The sequence below is a fragment of the Lithobates pipiens genome, unplaced genomic scaffold, assembly GCF_037356315.1.
Source record: "Lithobates pipiens isolate NorthernLeopardFrog02 unplaced genomic scaffold, aLitPip1_a1.2 Scaffold_18, whole genome shotgun sequence".
In the NCBI taxonomy this organism is placed as follows: Eukaryota; Metazoa; Chordata; class Amphibia; order Anura; family Ranidae; genus Lithobates; species Lithobates pipiens.
Window position 1 is genome coordinate 297,754,882 of NW_027507758.1, and position 19,157 is coordinate 297,774,038.

The 19,157-nt window shown below is 40.0% G+C and overlaps 1 protein-coding gene across 1 annotated transcript in view; it reads right to left on the minus strand.

Moving 5' to 3' along the window:
* Positions 1–605: 605 nt before the first annotated feature.
* The window catches only part of QRSL1 (glutaminyl-tRNA amidotransferase subunit QRSL1), a 65,253-nt gene continuing 46,701 nt past the window's right edge, over positions 606–19,157 (minus strand). The window contains exons 7-11 of the mRNA XM_077487169.1: positions 16,484–16,596; positions 10,398–10,590; positions 6,621–6,738; positions 3,249–3,454; positions 606–919 (exon numbers count right to left, since the gene is read on the minus strand). Coding sequence (XP_077343295.1) covers positions 708–919; positions 3,249–3,454; positions 6,621–6,738; positions 10,398–10,590; positions 16,484–16,596 — 842 coding nt within the window. The 3' untranslated portion in view covers positions 606–707. The remainder of the gene's footprint in view (positions 920–3,248; positions 3,455–6,620; positions 6,739–10,397; positions 10,591–16,483; positions 16,597–19,157) is intronic.

Consider the following 19,157-nt stretch of genomic DNA (forward strand, 5'->3'; position numbering starts at 1 on the left):
GCTGCAGGCTATCTGGCACAGAGCCTCCAGCTTTTTCAGGAGGAAAATATGAAAAGAAGACTTTTGTAATTACCGTAAAATCCTTTTTTTTTTTTAGAGGGACACAGAAAGTCATATACTGTCAGGTTCTATTACCGCCTACAGAGGGATTGGACACTAGCAAACAAAACTCTGTAGGCCAGCCGAGGTTAACCCTTCCAATACCCATCATTAGTTAGTGTAGCAAGCAAAACCAAACACAGAGGGATGGGAACTGTGTAATTAAATGATGTGTAAAAAAAAAAAAAAATGCTATTTTCTTTCTGCTCTATTGGGGAACCTATTTGTCATATACTGTAGGGACACTCAAGGTAGTCCAACTGAGGAGTGAACAACAAGAAACTGCTAAGAAACCAACACACGCTCAAGAATGCCTAAAGTACCAACACGGAAAACTGGTCCCGGATGATGTAGAACCCCCCACCTAGTAGGAACAGGAACTAATACAATACCAGAAAACCAAGAATAATCACATCAGTGATCAGATAGAACATAGGAGGGAGGAACTGAAGAAGAAAAAAAAAAAAGGGGGGGGGGGGTTAGTATCAAAACATTTACAATACAAATACTAACGGATTCCCTTTTTATTTACACATAAAATATACAGAAATATTTCAATAGAAACCATAAGCAGCCTCTTGCAAAATAGTCAAATTATCATACATGTGCTACAATGAAGAAGCCAATTTACTATTACTTTGAATATTTTTTGCATTTTCTAAATGTCTATAAAACTCTAAGGGGCAGAAGTCCATCTGCTTCTCGAACCATTTAGCAACACTGAGGAGCTGCTGTTCACGGAAAGCTTGTCCTATGAATTGAAGGCCAAGTGGTAATCCTCTACTAGAAAGTCCTGCTGGAACTGTTATAGCAGGAATACCTTGAGAGAGGAAAAACAAAAGAAAAATGACACAGTATATCATAAAAACTTGTTTTAAAATGATTTGGACAAAACAAATACGTTTGTTGTAAATTCTCTTTCAGTGGTTATTTGTTTTCCAGTAAAAAGGACATAAAGTATAAGCATTTTCCTCAACGTTATCCAAGGTTGACAAATGTATATTCGAAAAATTACACTTCTGCTTAAAGTGATACTAAAGTCTAATTTTTTGGTTAAAAATAACTAACATGTTAAACTTACCTGCTCTGTGCAGTGGTTTTGCACAGAGCATCCCAGATCCTCCTCTTCTTGGGTCCCTCATCGGTGCTCCTAGCCCTTCCCTCCCTCCTGCCCCCACAGCAAGCAGTTTGCTATGTGGGCACCCGAGCTGTGTGTCCATTCAGACATGGAGCCGTGGCTCGGCCCCACCCCATCTCTCTCCTCATTGGCTCACTGACTTTAATTGACACCCGCTGTGGTATCTCAGCAAATAAGGAAGGAGAGTCCCGGACAGCAGAGTCCCTCATGCAACATTGCTGCTTTTGCCTTTATAACCACTTTAAGGTGATATAAAAGCAAGCTGTGGGGGCACTCATGCATACTCGTTCTTACTCCCCACTGTGTGTCCATGCGACTTACAGAACGGAGTCCTGCACCTGCTACCTCTCTCACTGGCTGTGACTGACAGCAGCGGGACCCAATTCCTCCCGCTGCTGTCTCTAATCCAATGAAGAGGCAGAGACCTGGGAGAGCAGCCACTTTTGTGCACATTGCTGGATCGCGATCGGGCTTGGGTAAGTATTAGGGGGTCTGCGGGGGAAGCTGCATACACTGAAGGTTTTTTACCTTCATGTATTCAATGCATGAAGGTAAAAAAAAAACCTTCAACCTTTAGAACCACTTTAACCACTTCAGCAATGGACCATTATGCTGGCCAAAGACTAGACCACTTTTTGCGATTCGGCACTGTGTCGTTTAACTGACAACTGCGCGGTCATGCAACGTGGCTCCCAAATAAAATTGATGTCCTTTTTTTCTCACAAATAGAGCTTTATTTTGGTGGTATTTGCGCTATAAACAAAAATAGAGCGACAATTTTGAAAAAAAACACATTATTTTTTACTTTTTGTTATAATAAATATCCCCCAAAAATATATAAAAAAAAATTTTCCCCTCAGTTTAGGCCGATACGTATTCTTCTACATATTTTTGGTAAAAAAAAAAAAAAAAAAAAATTGCAATAAGCGATTATTGATTGGTTTGCGCAAAAGTTATAGCGTTTACAAAATAGGGGATAGTTTTATGACATTTTTATTCATAATTTTTTTTTTACTAGTAATGGGGGCGATCAGTGATTTTTATTGTGACTGCGACATTATGGCAGACACATTGGACATTTTTGACACATTTTTGGGACCATTGTCATTTATACAGCGATCACTGCTATACAAATGCAGCGATTCCTATGTAAATGACACTGGGAGTGAAGGGGTTAACCAGTGGGTGGCAGTGTAGGGGTTAAGTGTTCCTAGGGGTGTGTTACTAACTCTGGGGGGCTGGGTTTTCTTTTAGTGAACACTGATCTCTGCTCCAATCACATGGAGCAGAGATCAGTGTCACTTGTAGCTAGGCAGAACAGGGAGATGCTGTTTACAACGGCATCTCCCAGTTCAGCCGCCCCGTGAGACAATCGCGGGTATGCCCGCGGCGATCGAGTCCGCACGAGACTTGAGTCCGATCGAGACTCACGGGGGTTCGCTCGCGATGGCAGAGCAGCATTTAAGATTGGACGTACCTGTACGTCAATATGCCTGCCTGTAGCATTCGGCCGACGTACATCGGTGTGCGCCGGTCGGGAAGTGGTTAAAGTACAGGCACTGAAAACCTCACCCTCTCAGATGTGACACTCCTCCCTCATCTTTACCTACAGATTAAAGCCGATGAAAGCCAATAATGGTGAGTTGAATTAATTTTGGACAGTGAGGCTATTGAAAGAATGCTGACTACTAGAAGAAAATTAGTCAGAATCATCTAACCACCGTAGTGTTATTTGTGGATACACAATGTCATGAGGATCTTAGAATACAGTTGCCAGAAATTGGTGGGAAAGTACTGAATCACATTTGACATTGTTCAGCCTTTCCTGTACAAAAATAGTTTATGGGGGAGTGCTCCATCAGGTACTGACTGCTGAATGTGCATGTCTGTGTTAACAGATATCCACCATAAATGTTCAGAAACAATGTTTAACTGTTGCCGTTAATCATTTATTTATAAATAAGAGCAAAAATATATATTTTTTTCTATGGTACTTGTAAATGTAGCTCACCAGCCATGTTGGCACATTGTGTAAAGACATCCTCTTGTGCACTTCGAGTTCTGTTGTCCTCTTGGATGAAGTCTAGGTAAACAGCTGCATCATCTAATGTAGTAGGAGTAAGTAAAACATCCACACCAGATCGAAAAACCTTTGCAAAGTCATCTGCTATTAGTCGTCGCACTCTCTGAGCCTTCAGAAAATACCTTTCATAGTTTCTAAAAAGAAACAAATACAAGAAGTATAATTGACATCCAGACTGACCACATCACATGACCCCAACCCAAATACAGAAAACAAGCCTTTCTGAACAAAAATACTTTATACAATCCCCATGCCTTTCTAACAATTAAGAGCCGCCTATCTTCTTCAAACAGGTCACAGATGTCAAATCAGTAGGACAGGCATTGACATGACACCTTCCAGTGACTCCTAATGATAATGAAGAAGGGCACATAACAACAAATGATTTTAGGTGGAGAAACTCAGTGTGCTGAAACACACCAATGTTAAGAGTGAAACCAAATACTTCCTATTATTATTACTAAATTCAAGGAATAGTCCCATTTTAGATGAATGACATATTATATAGTAATCATATATTGGAGACTTAATAAGCTTTATTTGTTCCCACAGGAAATACATCTGACAATTATCCAATGCCCTCACTAATTCTTCTTTTACTGTTCCAGGAAGTCAGATTTTTTATGAACATCATTAAGGAATAGAAAGTTCAGTGGTTTATTAGCAAGACGCAAAGCTATTACCAGCAATGTGTGTTTCTAATTGTAAAATCTGTTTTAGTGATTTTTTTTCCCTCTTACATAGTGGACTTTCATTTCCTTCACCCCTCAAAAAACATCAGTGCTTAACCACTTCAATACAGGGCACTTTCGCCCCCTTCCTTCCCAGCCCAATTTTCAGCTTTCAGCGCTCTAGCGCTTTCAGTGACAATTGCGCGGTCATGCTACACTGTACCCAAATGAAATTTTTATCATTTTGTTCGCACAAATAGAGCTTTATTTTGGTGGTATTTATTCACGACTCCGTTTTTTATTTTTTGCGATATAAGCGCAAAAAAGCGGAAATTTGGAAAAAAATAACAATATTTTCTTTTTTCTACTTCAATAAAAATACAATAAAATCAAATTTTGTCATAAATTTAAGCCAAAATGTATTCTGCTACATGTTTTTGGTAAAAAAAAATCTGTTAAGTGTATAATAATTGGTTTGTGTGATCACGGACATATGTACGCAAATGATCATGTACATATGTGTGCAGGTGATCACGTACATATGTGTGCAGATAATCATTGGGACATGTGATTTTAGTGGGACATATGTGGGGGACATGTTTTTATTATTAGGGACATGTGTTTTTATTATTTGGGGACATGCATGTTTTGGGGACATGTGTGGGGACATTGTGTTTATACTGTGTGATGTGTTTACTGTGTGGTGTGTTTACTGTGTACACTAGACTGGTGATCAGTGAGTAAAAAGCTGTAAAAAGCAGCTCATACTCACTGATCAGCAGCCGGCTGCAGCGATCTGCTCTCCTCTCCACAGCGATGACTTCTGTGTGAGGAGAGGAGGAGCCGATTGCCTAGCAACCGGCTGTTTGTTTACATCACATGACAGCCGTGATTGGACACGGCCGTCATGTGATCAGGAGGGCCAATCACAGAGCCCTCCTGCCGATCTGAGATGCGCCGTGTCCGGGTGACACGGGCGCATCGGGATCGCTCCGCTGCGCGGGCACGCGCGCGCGCGATCCCGCTCCTCCTGATGGACGTTCCTGAACGTCCTATCAGGAGTAGGCGGCTCCCACCCGGCCGTATATGTGCATTGGCCGGGTGGGAAGTGGTTAAGAATACATTTAAAAATATATATATATATATATATATATATATATATATATACTCATTTTGTAGTTCATCCTAATTGGTTTTGAAATCATGTTTGGATGTTAAAATATAGGTCTTATAAATGGAACTGTATTGGCAAATAGCTAAAGCTGGATATTACATCAACTGGACCAAATACAAAACGAATTACCAAAATAATGGCTAAGGGTATTTACATTGTGAGTCAAAAAGATCAATTTTGTTTGCCAAGAAGTGATCTGATAACCCACTGCCTTCATACAGAAAATATTTCAGGAACTGTGCGGGCAAAACCTCCAAAGTTCCTGGATTGGCCCACCTGCCATGACAGCCTGGTCTTACCCAATAGTATAAATAATATAGCAAAAGTGAGGCTCTTATTAAAATCCTGATGCTATTATTAGCTTGATGGGAAGAACTGAGTATCCTATTTGAAAAATGTTTAAGCTGGGGTACCAAAAGGTACAAGACTTACAGGGTAATTCAACCCTGCTTTAAATATCGTTATCTGAAAGAGAAGTTTTAGAGGGAAGAGATCAATTAACCATTTATATCCACGATTTATCAGTATTTATCATTATATAATATTCATAGCATACTTATAAGAACCATGTACAGTATACTGGGGTGATAGAAATAGTGAAAGAGAAGAAATGGACAGCCTGTTAGAAATAGAACAGTGTCCTCTCTGTTAGGAACACAAGGCTTTCTTTCATAGCCTGATGGGAAAAAGCACCAGTGGCTTGTAATCATAAAGTGATTGCCTGGTTAGACAAGTGATCTCGCAGCAAGAAAACAAAAGTGTTGTCTTCACAACATAATATCCCAAAGGATCTATAAATGACATATCAACAGCAGGTACACCCCAACCAAACTCACTAAAAACTACATTTTCTTTGGTTTTCAATTGTTTTATTGGTTATATTCTTCAGACTTGCTTAAAATAAGAATGTGCAAACTCAAACAAAAAGCACCTTTTTATTAGCAAATAACTTTCCCATGCTTTGTACCTGAAACACAGTTTTACATAGGACCAATTATAGAATACAGTGTACACTTTCTAGATGTTTTATATAATACACACACACACACACACACATTTTTTTTGGACTATATTTTGCAGACAATATGCCTTCTTTATAGAGATTGTTGTTCTTAAGGTTTCGCTAATGCTAACTACTTAGAAGAAAGGGGTACACCACAAAAAGTTGTCCCTAAAAAAAGTATTACTGACAGTGCTGCGTTTATGCAAGTATATTAATACAGATACAATCACCGTAGGCATAGCAATACATAATATTACCCAAAAAAAGCCTAGCTTATCCCCCACAACAATGTACTATATTATTTTTAAATAACAGGCCCACAGTGGAAATTAAACATTGCTGTTTCTCGGAAGGTGTATACAGGTACGAGAGCTGAAGTGGTTAAAATGCAACTTCAAATCTGTTGTGTTAGTGTTACATGATGTGTACATGCAAAGTAATTATAAACCTACTGTTTCAGAAGAAAGAAATTCCCAGACAGTATTCTTCCTCTCACAACATCATTAAAACCTTCCCGTCTTGTAGCAGAGTACATGGCTTCTGTAGAGTCCTCTATATCTGAGCGATGCCCTTGTAAACAAGCAAAGTATAAAAGCTCACCTAAAGGTGCACTGCTGCTATAATCATCTAACAAGATTTCAATATTTAAAAACACAATTTTCTTTTAAATTACACTCCACTTTTGAGAAAGATCTATATACAAGCCTAGCAACTAGGGAGAATTGAGGAAAGACCTAGTGCTAGATTTTTTTCCAGTTGCGATCTTGACTAAAGTGTTCTTGCTATGCAAAGAATTCTCTCTGCTCTTCTGAAGCCACAGCCATCAAAAGAAAGGAAGGGAAAAAACAGGCATTCAGCCAAGAATCACAACATTCTTTATCAGTTGAACTTAAGTATAAACATTGTGACAATTTGTCAATGGAATAAAACTTTAAGTGGTTAAACTTTTTTCACTTACACACAAACACTAAACCTTTTTCTGACATTTGTTGGTTTTCTAGTTAAAATATTTATTTTTTGCTAGAAAATTACTCAGAACCCCCAAATATATATTATATTATATATATATATATATATATATATATATATATATATATATACACACACACACACATACATACATACATATACACACATATACATATATATATATATATATATATATATATATATATACACATACATACACACACACACACACACACACATATATATATATAGATATATATATATATATATATATATATCTATATATATATAAATGTTTGGGGGTTCCAAGTCATTTTCTAGCAAAAAAATAATATTTTAACTGGAAAATCAACAAATGCCAGAAAAAGGTTTAGTGTTTGTGTGTAAGTGAAAAAAGTTTTTTTAACTTTTAGTTTTTTTTTAGTAGACATCCTACAGAATAAAATGGTGGTTGTGATATTTTATGTCACACTGTATTTGCGCAAGCGGTCTTTCAAATGCAATTTATTTGGAAAAAATTACTTTAATGAATAATACAAAAAAAAAAGCCTAACCAGTAAAGTTAGCCCATTTCATGAGAAAATTGTGATCTTTTTATTCTAAGCAGAAAAAAATCGTGATTCTCATTTTGGCCAGAATCGTGCAGCTTTAAGAAAGTTTTATGGAAACCACTTGATCCTAAACCTTGCCTTTTGGGGATTTTAGATGACTTCCGACTACAAGCTCCCACAAGAGAAGAGGTTGCTAGAGCCATCGTTCGAACCTGAAGGGTAATACTTAGAAAATGGAAGTCTGCTAACTCTCCTTCCCACAAAGAATGGATACAATGTATGGGAGAAACCCTTAGACTAGAGAAATATGTTTATTAGCATAGGGGGCGTTTCAGTAAACGTAACTACCTATGTGGGTCATTGCTGGATGCACCAGCTCTGAGTCCATTGGAGTTAGTACTGACTTGACCAGGTCAGACTCACCTGACTAGTGTTTGTTGCAGTATGACTGTTGGCTAGTGCCTGAAACAGGGAGTATGTCCCAGTATGTACCCAATGAGGTGTTAATAAACTTTCTGGCTTTTTCAATTCTGTAGAATTGTTACAGTTGTTGTTATTATATGTAACACTATAACCTGATGCTAATGGTTATTGTGGAACTGTCTTGGAAATGTTATATGTTATATGTGTATGTTTTTTGTTTCTTGTTTAAAATTTCTTAACCGCTTCCTGACCGCCTCACGCAGATATACTGCGGCAGAAGGGCACGTACAGGCAGATTAATGTACCTGTACGTTGCCCTTTAACCACTTCACGACCAGCGCACGACGATGATGAGGGATATCTCTTGTTTGATGAGGGATATCTCGGTAACGGCAGCAGCTGCTACCACAACCGAGGTATCCATCTCTTCAAGCGCCAGTCGTGTTTACAATATTGGTGGTCTCTGCGGCAGATTCGCTGCGAGATCAAGATTATTGGCGGTGAGTGACGTGCCAGCCCCCCCTCCCACCAGTCTCCCGCACCCTCTGCCGCTTACCAGAGCTGTCGGTAGTGGCGGAGGCGGTCGGGTACTGTCTCCTGCTTGGTATGGATACGAGTGAGGGCAAGATGGCCCCCACCCGTCTCCATACTATAGCAGGGTGGAAGCGGAATACCTCTTAAGAGGCACATTTTTTCAATGTCATTTTTTTCAAATGACACATTTTTTTTTTATTGCATTTAAGTCCAAATATGAGATCGTAGGACTTTTTGACCCCAGATCTCATATTTACCTGTCAAGGACCTGTCATGCTTTTTTCTATTACAAGGGATGTTTACATTCCTTGTAATAGGAATAAAAGTGACCCAATTTTTTTTTAACCACTTCCCTACCCACCCATAGTAATATGACGCCCGCAGATGGGATCTCCCATCCTGGGCGGGCGTCATACGACGTCCTCCCATTTCTGGCCACCAAGCTGGCGGCGTCGCTTGGGACCCGGTGCGAGTGCCCAGCGGCCGCGATGTCCGCCAGGGGCACCCACAATTGCCCGGGAACACAGCAGGGCCGTGGATCTGTGTATGTAAACACCGATCGGTCTCCTCCCCTTGTGAGTCCCCTCCCCCCACAGTTAGAATCACTCCCAGGGAACATAATTAACCCCTGCAGCACCCCCTGGTGTTAACCCCTTCCCTGCCAGTCACATTTACACAGTAATCAGTGCAACTTTATAGCACTGATCACTGTGAAAATGTGAATGGTCCCAAAATTGTGCCAAAAGTGTACAATATGTCTGTCACAATGTCGCAGTCACCAATTTTTTTTTTTTAAATGGCTTACTTACAGCAATTGCAACAATATCAAGTTTCATTTTCAGTGCATTTTGGCTGAACGCTATTTGCAGGAAATTTCTCTTCTTACAACACTGGGACTGGTCATTTGACTAAAGCAGGAAGAATTTTCTACTTTGCAATGGGCAAATAATTGTGATTCATATTTCAATTTTCAACAGACACAGTTGCAGAGTTGCAGGTAGCGTTCTGTCTGAACAAAAGTGAAGTTACATTTAAAGCCTCATTCACATGGGATGTTTGGCCCAGCAGTGTCAAATCCTGGAGTTTTTAGGCACTTGCATGACACAGGTGCAGCGTCCAGCCCTGATGCCAGCAGCATGTCAAAATCTATGACTGGTCCAGGCATTGCGCATTTCAGCCTGCCATAGAATCTGACAGGCCGCAGGGCTGGATGCTGCCCCTGTGCCTCATGGGCACTTGGATTTGACACTGATAGGCAAAAACACTTGTGTGTATGTAGCCTAAACATTACACTCCAGTAACACATAAAAATGCTGCATCTAATTTAAGCAGACATAACAGACATGCTGAAAATCTCTACCTTTCAAAACAGACAACTGGCTGCTCCTAGGGCCAAAAATTCTATAATGGGCAATAAAGTGTAAACTAGAGTAAATGTGTAAGGTGTACTGTCACACAAATTAACAGCCAATCAGAAATAGGTTTATATTGGCATAAACATTGTAAACTTGAGTAAAAAGTGGTGTTAGAACAGGATGAATAACGCATTACTGTAAATCTAAAGAAAATTGGCAATAACATTCACCAAACTAACAGCACTGAAAAACTGAAGCTTTTGGAAGGAAAAAAATAAATAAAAAAATCAGTAGTTTAAAGGCAGGAAAAAAAGAAAGCACCAAGCAAAGGGTAAGAAAACAAGTACTGGGATAATACCCACATACAATACATATACTGTAAATATATATGTTTTACCATATTCTAGTCCATCAAATCGAGCCATATTCGATGCTACTTCAGCTGTGCAGAGTACATGATAGCACACAATTGAGTAGCGAGTATGAGGCAGCGAAACTTCAACTACTTTGGCTCCAGCATCTTCTAGCAAATCTGCAGTTTTTGACCAAAGAGACAATGTTTCTGTAGATAAACCAGGGGCATGGTATTCCTTCAGAAGTAAATAAGAAAAATTGAAGTCACTGTTACAGAAAACAGGGCTGCCCTTTTTATATTTAAGTGAATTGCCAGCCACACATTTCAAGTTTTACAAGTAGTCAAGAATGTTCAGGGAAGCAGGATTGCCTGTATTATATCACATGTGCCTCCATCCTACAGTTTTAGCGATCTTATGTATAAAATAATTATACATACATGTATGTAATAAAATAATTCTAGTAAAACACTGCTACTTAGATTGGAGGAATAGCACAAAGCAGATATTGTCCTTTATCCTTACATGTTGTGAAATATTTAGCCATTAACCACTTAAACCCCCTTCCTAAAAAGGCCAATTTTCAGCTTTCAGTGCTGTCACATTTTGAATGACAATTACTCAGTCATGCAACACTGTACACATGAATTTTTTGGCCTGTAAGGCTACTTTCACACTGAAGTGCTACGGGCGCTTTACCGTCATTTTAGCAGCGCTATTCAGCCGCTTGCGGGCGTTTTTAACCCCCCCGCTAGCGGCCAAAAAAGGGTTAAAACTGCCCGCAAAGCACCACTGTAGTGGCGCTTTGCAGGCGGATTTACAGCACTGCCCCATTGTTTTCAATGGGAAGGGTGCGCTTTAGGAGCGGTAAATACACTGCACCTACTGCGCTCCAAAGATGCGGCTTGCAGGACCTTTTTGACCGTCCTGCCAGCGCACCGCAAGAGACAGCAGCGGCTGTTTCAGGGTGCTTTACAGGTGCTATTTTTAGCGCTGTGGTGCCTGCAAAGTGCCCCAGTGTGAAAGGGGCCTAAATCACTGAAAATTGATCACACCTGATGTACGGATGGCCCATCTCATTTCTTGAGTACACAAGATCCGAAAATCGGACGACAGATCGTCTTTTTTTTTTTTTTTCCTTTGCTTGCTAGTCGCCTATTGAAAATAGGTTGCTAAAGTGATGAAAAATTCTCATACGACAGAATAAAAAAGAAAAATCGGAAGTTGTGTGGCGTGTTGTAATACTAACTGTACTGATTAAAATGACAATCGTATGATCTGGTATCGTACAAGAAAATTGTTTGGGTTTGCCCGATCTAATAATATCGGATGAACTGTCGTGAACGGCTCTCGACAGCTCTGTACGAACGATCCGATCATCGTACGATTGCGTTGAAAGTGCTATTTTTCATCCAATTTTCGGGCAGTGTGTATGGCCCATAAAAAGCCAGGAAAGCCTGGAAAATAGACATCCCAAGGTATTTAGTAAGAGGCATGGTGAGTTTTTCATGTTTTAAATTTTTCCCCACAAATCTTTGCAAAATTAAGATATTTATTTATTTATTTTAACAAAATTGTCATATTAACAGGTTATTTCTCTCACATGGCATAAGCATACTTGCAACTACACCTCAAAACACATTCTGCTACTCCTCCCGAGTATGGCAATAACAGGCCCAACATGCAGGTGTTCTAGGGACATAAATTACACATATAATTTCATTCCTACCCATCACACTTTTGAACACCCTGGAGCACCAGGACAATAGAAAAGCGCACAAAATTACCCCATTTTGGAAAGAAAACACCCCAACATATATTCTATGAGGCATAATGAGTCTTTTTTTCGCACAAGTTTTTGTAAAATGTGTAAAGAAAATGAAAACGCATTTTTTTTTTAACACTTTTTTATGGCACTGAAGGGCACTGATGAGGATCCACTAATAAAGTGGCACTGATGGGTACTTACTGATAAGCACTGTATTGACACTGATGGGGTACTGTAGAGCATGGATGTGGCACTGATGGGGCACAGTAGAGAACTGCTGGGCACTGATGGGGCACAGATATGCACTGCTGGGCACTTGGAAGATATATATATAAAAAAAAAAAAAGGTATGGAAGAGATTTAGTTAAACTAAATCTCTCTAAAACTGAGCTATTAATATTTCTCCCTGCCCATGCCCCCTTCCATGACTTTTCCATCAAAATCCACAATGCAACTATCAACCCCTCACCTCACACCAGGGTACTAGGTGTAACCCTAGACTCTGACTTGTCATTTCAGCCCCAAGTCCAATCGTTGTCAAAAGTTTGTAGAATTCACCTCCGTAACATTTCTAAAATTTGCCCCTTTTTAACAAATGAAACCCCCAAGCCCCTCATTCACTCCTTTGTTATCGCTCACCTTGACTATTGCAACTCCCTTCTCATTGGCCTGCCTCTCCATAGACTATCCCCTCTTCAGTCTATCATGAATGCTGATGCAAAACTTATACACCTTACCAACCGCTCAGTGTTGGCCAACCCTCTCCTCCAATCCCTACACTGGCTCCCAATCACCCAGCGAATTAAATTCAAAATATTAACCACAACATATAAAGCCATTCACAAATTTGCCCTGAGCTACATCACCAATCTTGTCTCCAAATATCACCCAAATCGTCCTCTCTGCTCTTCTCAAGACCTCCTACTCTCAAGCTCTCCCATCTCCTCCTCCCATGCACGTCTCCAGGATTTCTCCAGAGCCTTTCCCATCCTCTGGAACTCGCTACCTCCACTGGTCCGGCTATCCCCTACTCTTGCTACCTTCAGGCGATCCCTAAAAACTCATCTCTTCAGAAAAACCTATCACGTCTCCAACTAATCTCCTACCACTTCCATCAGCTCATTACCCACAGTTACAACATTTTGTACCTCATGCCCAACCCTATCAGATTGTAAGCTCTTCTGAGCAGGGCCCTCTTAATCCTCTTGTATTGTAACTGTATTGTCTCCTTTTTATTGTAAAGTGCCACGTAAACTGTGGGCGCTATATACATCCTGTATAATAATAATAAAGGAGGAGATAGAGGACAGCAGGATCAACCCAGATTTTGCAGAATAAAGAAAACAAATCTTATAGTGACTGAGTGAGTATGAACAGCATGTAATACACCATTTATTGATAGTTTTTTTAAGATGTGGGTTTAGATACACTAACTCACTAATGTAGACAGCAGAAATACGGTTTATGCATATGGGTTATATGAATGCTTCAGATGTTTCAAACTAGCTTGTGTTGATTAAGAAAAAACAAGTGTATTATATTAAAATGCTACAAAATCTTGTAATAAATGCCTGTCAACACTGGAAGGGCTACCACTATAGCAGCCAATGTAGCTGCTATGAGGCCTGAGGTGTTGGAAGAAAGCGTGATATGAGGTAAACTCTCTGTTCTGTCCTTACTTTTCCAGATGCAGCTGAAATGTATGCCCTTAAAACACCTGATGGTGCTTCCTGCATGTTGGGCCTCTGTATTTGGCCAGGCTGTGTGTCCGATGACGGTGTGCTTACGTGTTCAGTTCGGCTCCTTCCCTCTCCTCATGGCAATCAGTACAGCGTGTAAGGAGAGGGGGAGAGATGGGTGCAGCAGCGCTGTGGGCTGAATGTCAAGTTCCCACGGCGCTGATCTGTGCCCAGCCATGGCTTATCCATCCATGCTCCATCTATGACTAGTCCATCCATCCAGGCTCCATTCATTCATCTGTGCTCTATCCATGGCTCATCCATCCATACCTCATCCATCCATGGCTCATCCGTGCACCATCCATACCCATGGCTCATTCATGCTCATCCGTGCAACATCCAAAGCACATCAGGGCTCATCCAAGCCACATCCATGGCACTATAGTTCCCGTCACAGCCACTACAGTGCCCATCAATGCCTCACAAACGTGTAATAGGTAGTTAAATTGGATTTGAAATGTATGCCCTTAGAACACCCAACGGTGCTCCCTGCATGTTGGGTCTCTATGTGGCCAAGCTGTGTAAAGTCTCCGACATGTGGTATCGCCATACTCAGGAGTAGCATGATATATTTTGGGATGTCATTTTTTCTATATACATACTATGTGTTAGACATATCTTATAAATGGACAACTTTGTGTAAAAAAAAATAAAAAAACTTTCATTTTCTTTCCACATTTTCCAAAAACTTGTGTAAAAAAAAAAAAAAAAAAAAATGACATGTTCAAAAGACTCAATTATTATGCCACGTTGGGGTATTTACTTTACAAAATGGGGTAAATTTGGGGTGTTTCCATTGTCCTGGTGACCTTTAAAAGTATTAAGCCCCATACACACTATCAGTTTTTCTGCTGATTTTTGTCTTCAGATTTACCAAAACCATGTAGTGCAAGGGCCTGCCTGATTGCATACAAATTGAAATTCCTAAGGTGTGACCTCATATGTTTTTTGTAAATTTGAAGGAAAAAAAATCAGCATAAAATCTGATCGTGTGTATGGGGCTTAAGAGGTAATCTAGAAATTATATGTGCATTATATGTACACTTTATGTCCCTAGAAAGCCTAATGGTGCTCCCTGCATGTTGGGCCTCTGTATGTGGCCAAGAAATGAGATAGGCCGTCAATACATCAGGTGTGATCAATTTTCAATGATTGGCACCGTAGTTTGTAGACTCTATAACTTTCACAAAGACCAAATAATTTACACACTGGTTTGGATTATTTTTACCATATGATATGTAGCAGTATAAATTTTGCCCAAAATTTACGAAGAAAAATTACTAATGTGCTACATTTTATAACAGAAATGAAGAAAAATGCAGTTTTTTTTTTTTTTTACAAAAGTTTTGGTCTTTTTTTATTTATAGTGCAAAAAAAACATCAAATATCACCAAAATAAAGCTCTATTTGTGTGAAAAAAAAAAATGACAAAAACGTTACATGGGTACAGTGTTGCATGACTGAGTAATTGTCATTCAAAATGTGAGAGCACCGAAAGCTGAAAATTGGTTTGGTTAGGAAGGAGGTGGGCAAGTAGTTAAAGTATAAATAAGGCTACTTTCACAATGGGGACGCGGGGCTTTACCGCTGTTTAAGCAACACTTTTTGGCCGCTAGTGGGGCACATTTAACTCCCGCTGGGGGCCGAAGGGGTAAAATCACCAGCGCTTCAGAAGCGCTGCCCATTCATTTCAATGGGCAGGGCATTTTGTTAGCGCTGTATATAGCGGTCCCAAACCCCCTCAAAGATGCACCGCCCATGTGAAAAGTCACACTGAAATTAATGGGAGGCATTATTTAGAGGCAAATTCTAACGCTAAAATGCCTAAAAACTGCCTTAGTGTGAAACTGGCCTATTTTTTTTTTTTTTTTTCCCCTTTTGAAGTGGAGAGGGATTAGAACATCCATCAGGTTTTTATTGCGGATATTAGAGAGATTGACCCTGTATTTTTGCTCTGTTTACCTTTATCACTGAGATTGAAAGAGAAAGAAAATACTGTACCAAATTTTGGGTTGGCCCAAGAACGGAAATAAAGGGGAAATTTTCCGATGGGGACACAGCCAGGAATGATCTGGCTTTGGAGGGATTTCCCTTCACTTCCTGGTTTGGCTATAGGACAGGAAGTGTATAGAAATCATAGTAATGTGACACAGATGGCAATACAAACTATACTGACAAGCGTTATAACCTTCCCTTACCTTTTCCAAAATGAAAACAATTTTGCGTTTAGTTCTACTCAAAGAGACTGAAAACTTGTTTCCAGCCCTACTGACACCAAAACAATGTAGTAATTTAGATCCCAGTACCACTGATACCAATGAAACAAGGTGCTCTACACCAATGTTCGTGGGGGGGGGGGGGGGGTGGATGATGGGGGATTATTAGGAGTCTTGTGATTTCTAGGTATGAACTGCTTGTCAAATGACAGCCAGTTTAAAATACAGAACAAAAGATTATCATTCATATGAAAGTGGCAACCGATATTTCTAACAAGACTAGGATTTTTAGGCCAAAAACAAAAAATTCTAGAGCAGTAGATTCCATAGTAAGTAAACTTGTTTTTTTCTTCACCAACATGTCATTATGTATTTTAATTGTATTTTTGTGAAAGTTTGATTATTACCTTTGGAATCCCTACACAAAGATTGGTTACATCTATCACATCTGGAAGTGTGAATGTTTCAAAGGGATCTTGGATTGTTGTTGAGTCTAGTGGATCATGCCCAGCAAGCAAACCTGAAAAACAAAGAGGTGTATTGTGGTACCAATATATCTTAAAGTTACGTTGGGAATAAAAAGAACTGTTGTCCAAACATCTCCATAGCTTATTCTAAATTGCATACATCTCTAAACATGATTTGTTGACCATTTTGACTTGAAGTTGGAAAAATTATATTATGCAAATGAATCGATTTTTTGTTAGTATCCCTACATTTGACCCACTCTACTCCCTGTCTACCACCATTTACCTTTAAAAGAGAACTAAGGGTTTCCCTTTTTTTTTTTTTAGCTTTATCCTATTCCCTGTGAGTTACTAATACATAAAACTGTTTCCAGCCCTCTGAGAAGTGCATACTTTCTGATAAAATTGAGGTAAATACCCGTGGGAGGGGCTAAAGTCTTAGTGTGAATATTCATGCCGACATGCTCGTCAGCATCCACCTCCTTTCCTTCTCTGTTTGATTGAGGTTAGCTCTGGGCCATCTGCTCTCCCCCTCCCATCTCGGATTGATTCTATCTGCACATTGTGTAGTTGCCTGCTATGCTGCAGTTCTGACCTATGAAGTTCCACATAAAAACAGCTGTGCAGCATACCCGTTTGCAGATAGATGCTGCCTGTAAGAGAATCGATCTGAGCTGTGTGCTAAGTGAGAGGAGGAGGAGGAGGGAGGGGGAGAGGAGCTGTGCTGCCTGTGCTCAGAACAGGGTTGTGAGAAGGAGCCCAACCGGCACAGCAACCATGGATGATGGGGGGCACAACTGAAATCAAGGGGATAGGGAGCACAGCCTTCCCCAACATCTCCCTCTAGATCCAGCCATGTATGAATGGCAACATGTCTACTGTTCAGTAGGTGCAGCCACATCTTCCAGTAGAGGAGGGACTCTCAAAACAGCAAAGGGACGGTTACAGGGACCTACATGATAGATTAAGTGCCCCTGCAAAATGAAAGGAAATATATCGGCCAATATTTGGCGTTTAATTAATCGGCATGGGCTGATTGTGCTCATGAAAAAGGCTGATTATCACTTCAGGGCAACTTGCAAAAGACTTCTGTAATAGAAGTCAATGCAAGTTGCCTGAAGTCTGTGGAGACTTCTCTGGGCAGTCTGCCAAGAAAAGATCAAAGAGATACAATGTTTATAGTTATCAATGAACTGAACTCCCTGTGTAGAGTTCTCAGTTTAACCATTTAAAGACTAAATTTTTCTGACACTTGATGCTAACAAGTAAAAATCCTGTATTTTCTGCTAGAAAATCACTTAGAACTCCCAAACATAATATATATATTTTTTAGCACAGACCCTAGGGAAAAAAAAATAGCGGTTGTTACAATATTTTATGTCCCACGGTATTTGCGCAGCGGTCTTTCAAATGCAATTTAAAAAAAAAAAAAAAAAAAAAAACGGTAAAGTTAGCCCATTTTTTACATCCAAAAGTTTTGAGTACCTGGTTTTGTGTATTTAATATATAGGTTTTTTAAAATCTAAATTATACATACAAGTGAACTGATTGGAGGTTTGTTTTGTTTAATAAATGTTTAAATGTAAGAAATTTTTGGTATCGCTTATTACTTAAGGCTGCTTTCACACTGGAGCGGCCAGGTATTGACGGTAAATGCTGCTAGTTTTAGCGGCACTTTACCATCATTTTAGCGGCGCTATTTGGCTGCTAGCGGGGCACTTATAACCCAGCTAATGGCTGAGGAAGGGGTTAAATGCGCCCGTGAAGCGCCGCTCACAAATAACATTGCAGGTGTTCTGGCAGCGGTGCCCATTCATTTCAATGGGCAGGAGCGGTATACACCACTCCAAAGATGCTGCTTGCAGGACTTTTTAACGTCCTGCCAGCGCATCGCCTCAGTGTGAAAGCACTCAGGCTTTCACACAGACTGCAGGCACTTTACAGGAGCTATTTTTAGCCCAAAAGCGCCTGAAAATCAGTGTGAAAGGTTAGATTTTATGAGATGAAGGGAAAAAAATAAATAAAAATCGGTCTAACGTAACGGCATCATATATCGTCCACCGGCCGCCACAATTTCTAAATATCGGCACCGGGCAGAGAAAAACTCATATTGGTTGACCTCTAATTTAGCCTATTCCCTACTTCTCCTTTACCCTACGCCTACCATGTCTGCCAAGAACACATCGCTAGCTATCCATATTGTATCTCTTAAACGTCAAAGGTCTCTACATCCCTGAAAAAAAAAAAAAAGGAAACTGGATTCTTTTGGGGAAGCAACTTTGGTTCTCAAGAGGAGATTTTAACTTTCCACCAGACCCCAAGATAGATTCCTCGAAGAGTAGCTCCTACTTCTCCTGACACTTATAATTGTCTTATATTGTCACTTATATATTGCCTATTCCCTACTCTCTAAAATTAATTGACACCTTGCGCTTTCTGCACCTGAATACCGGGGACTACACATTTTAATAGACTGCCAATAGCCATTACTCTAAGATTGGTTTGTTTTTGTAAGACATAGAGACCTTTACCTTCCTGCAGACCCAAACAGATACCAGCACATGGTCAGACCATGCCTCAATCTCACTGCTCGTATCCTTAAACCAGACCCCAC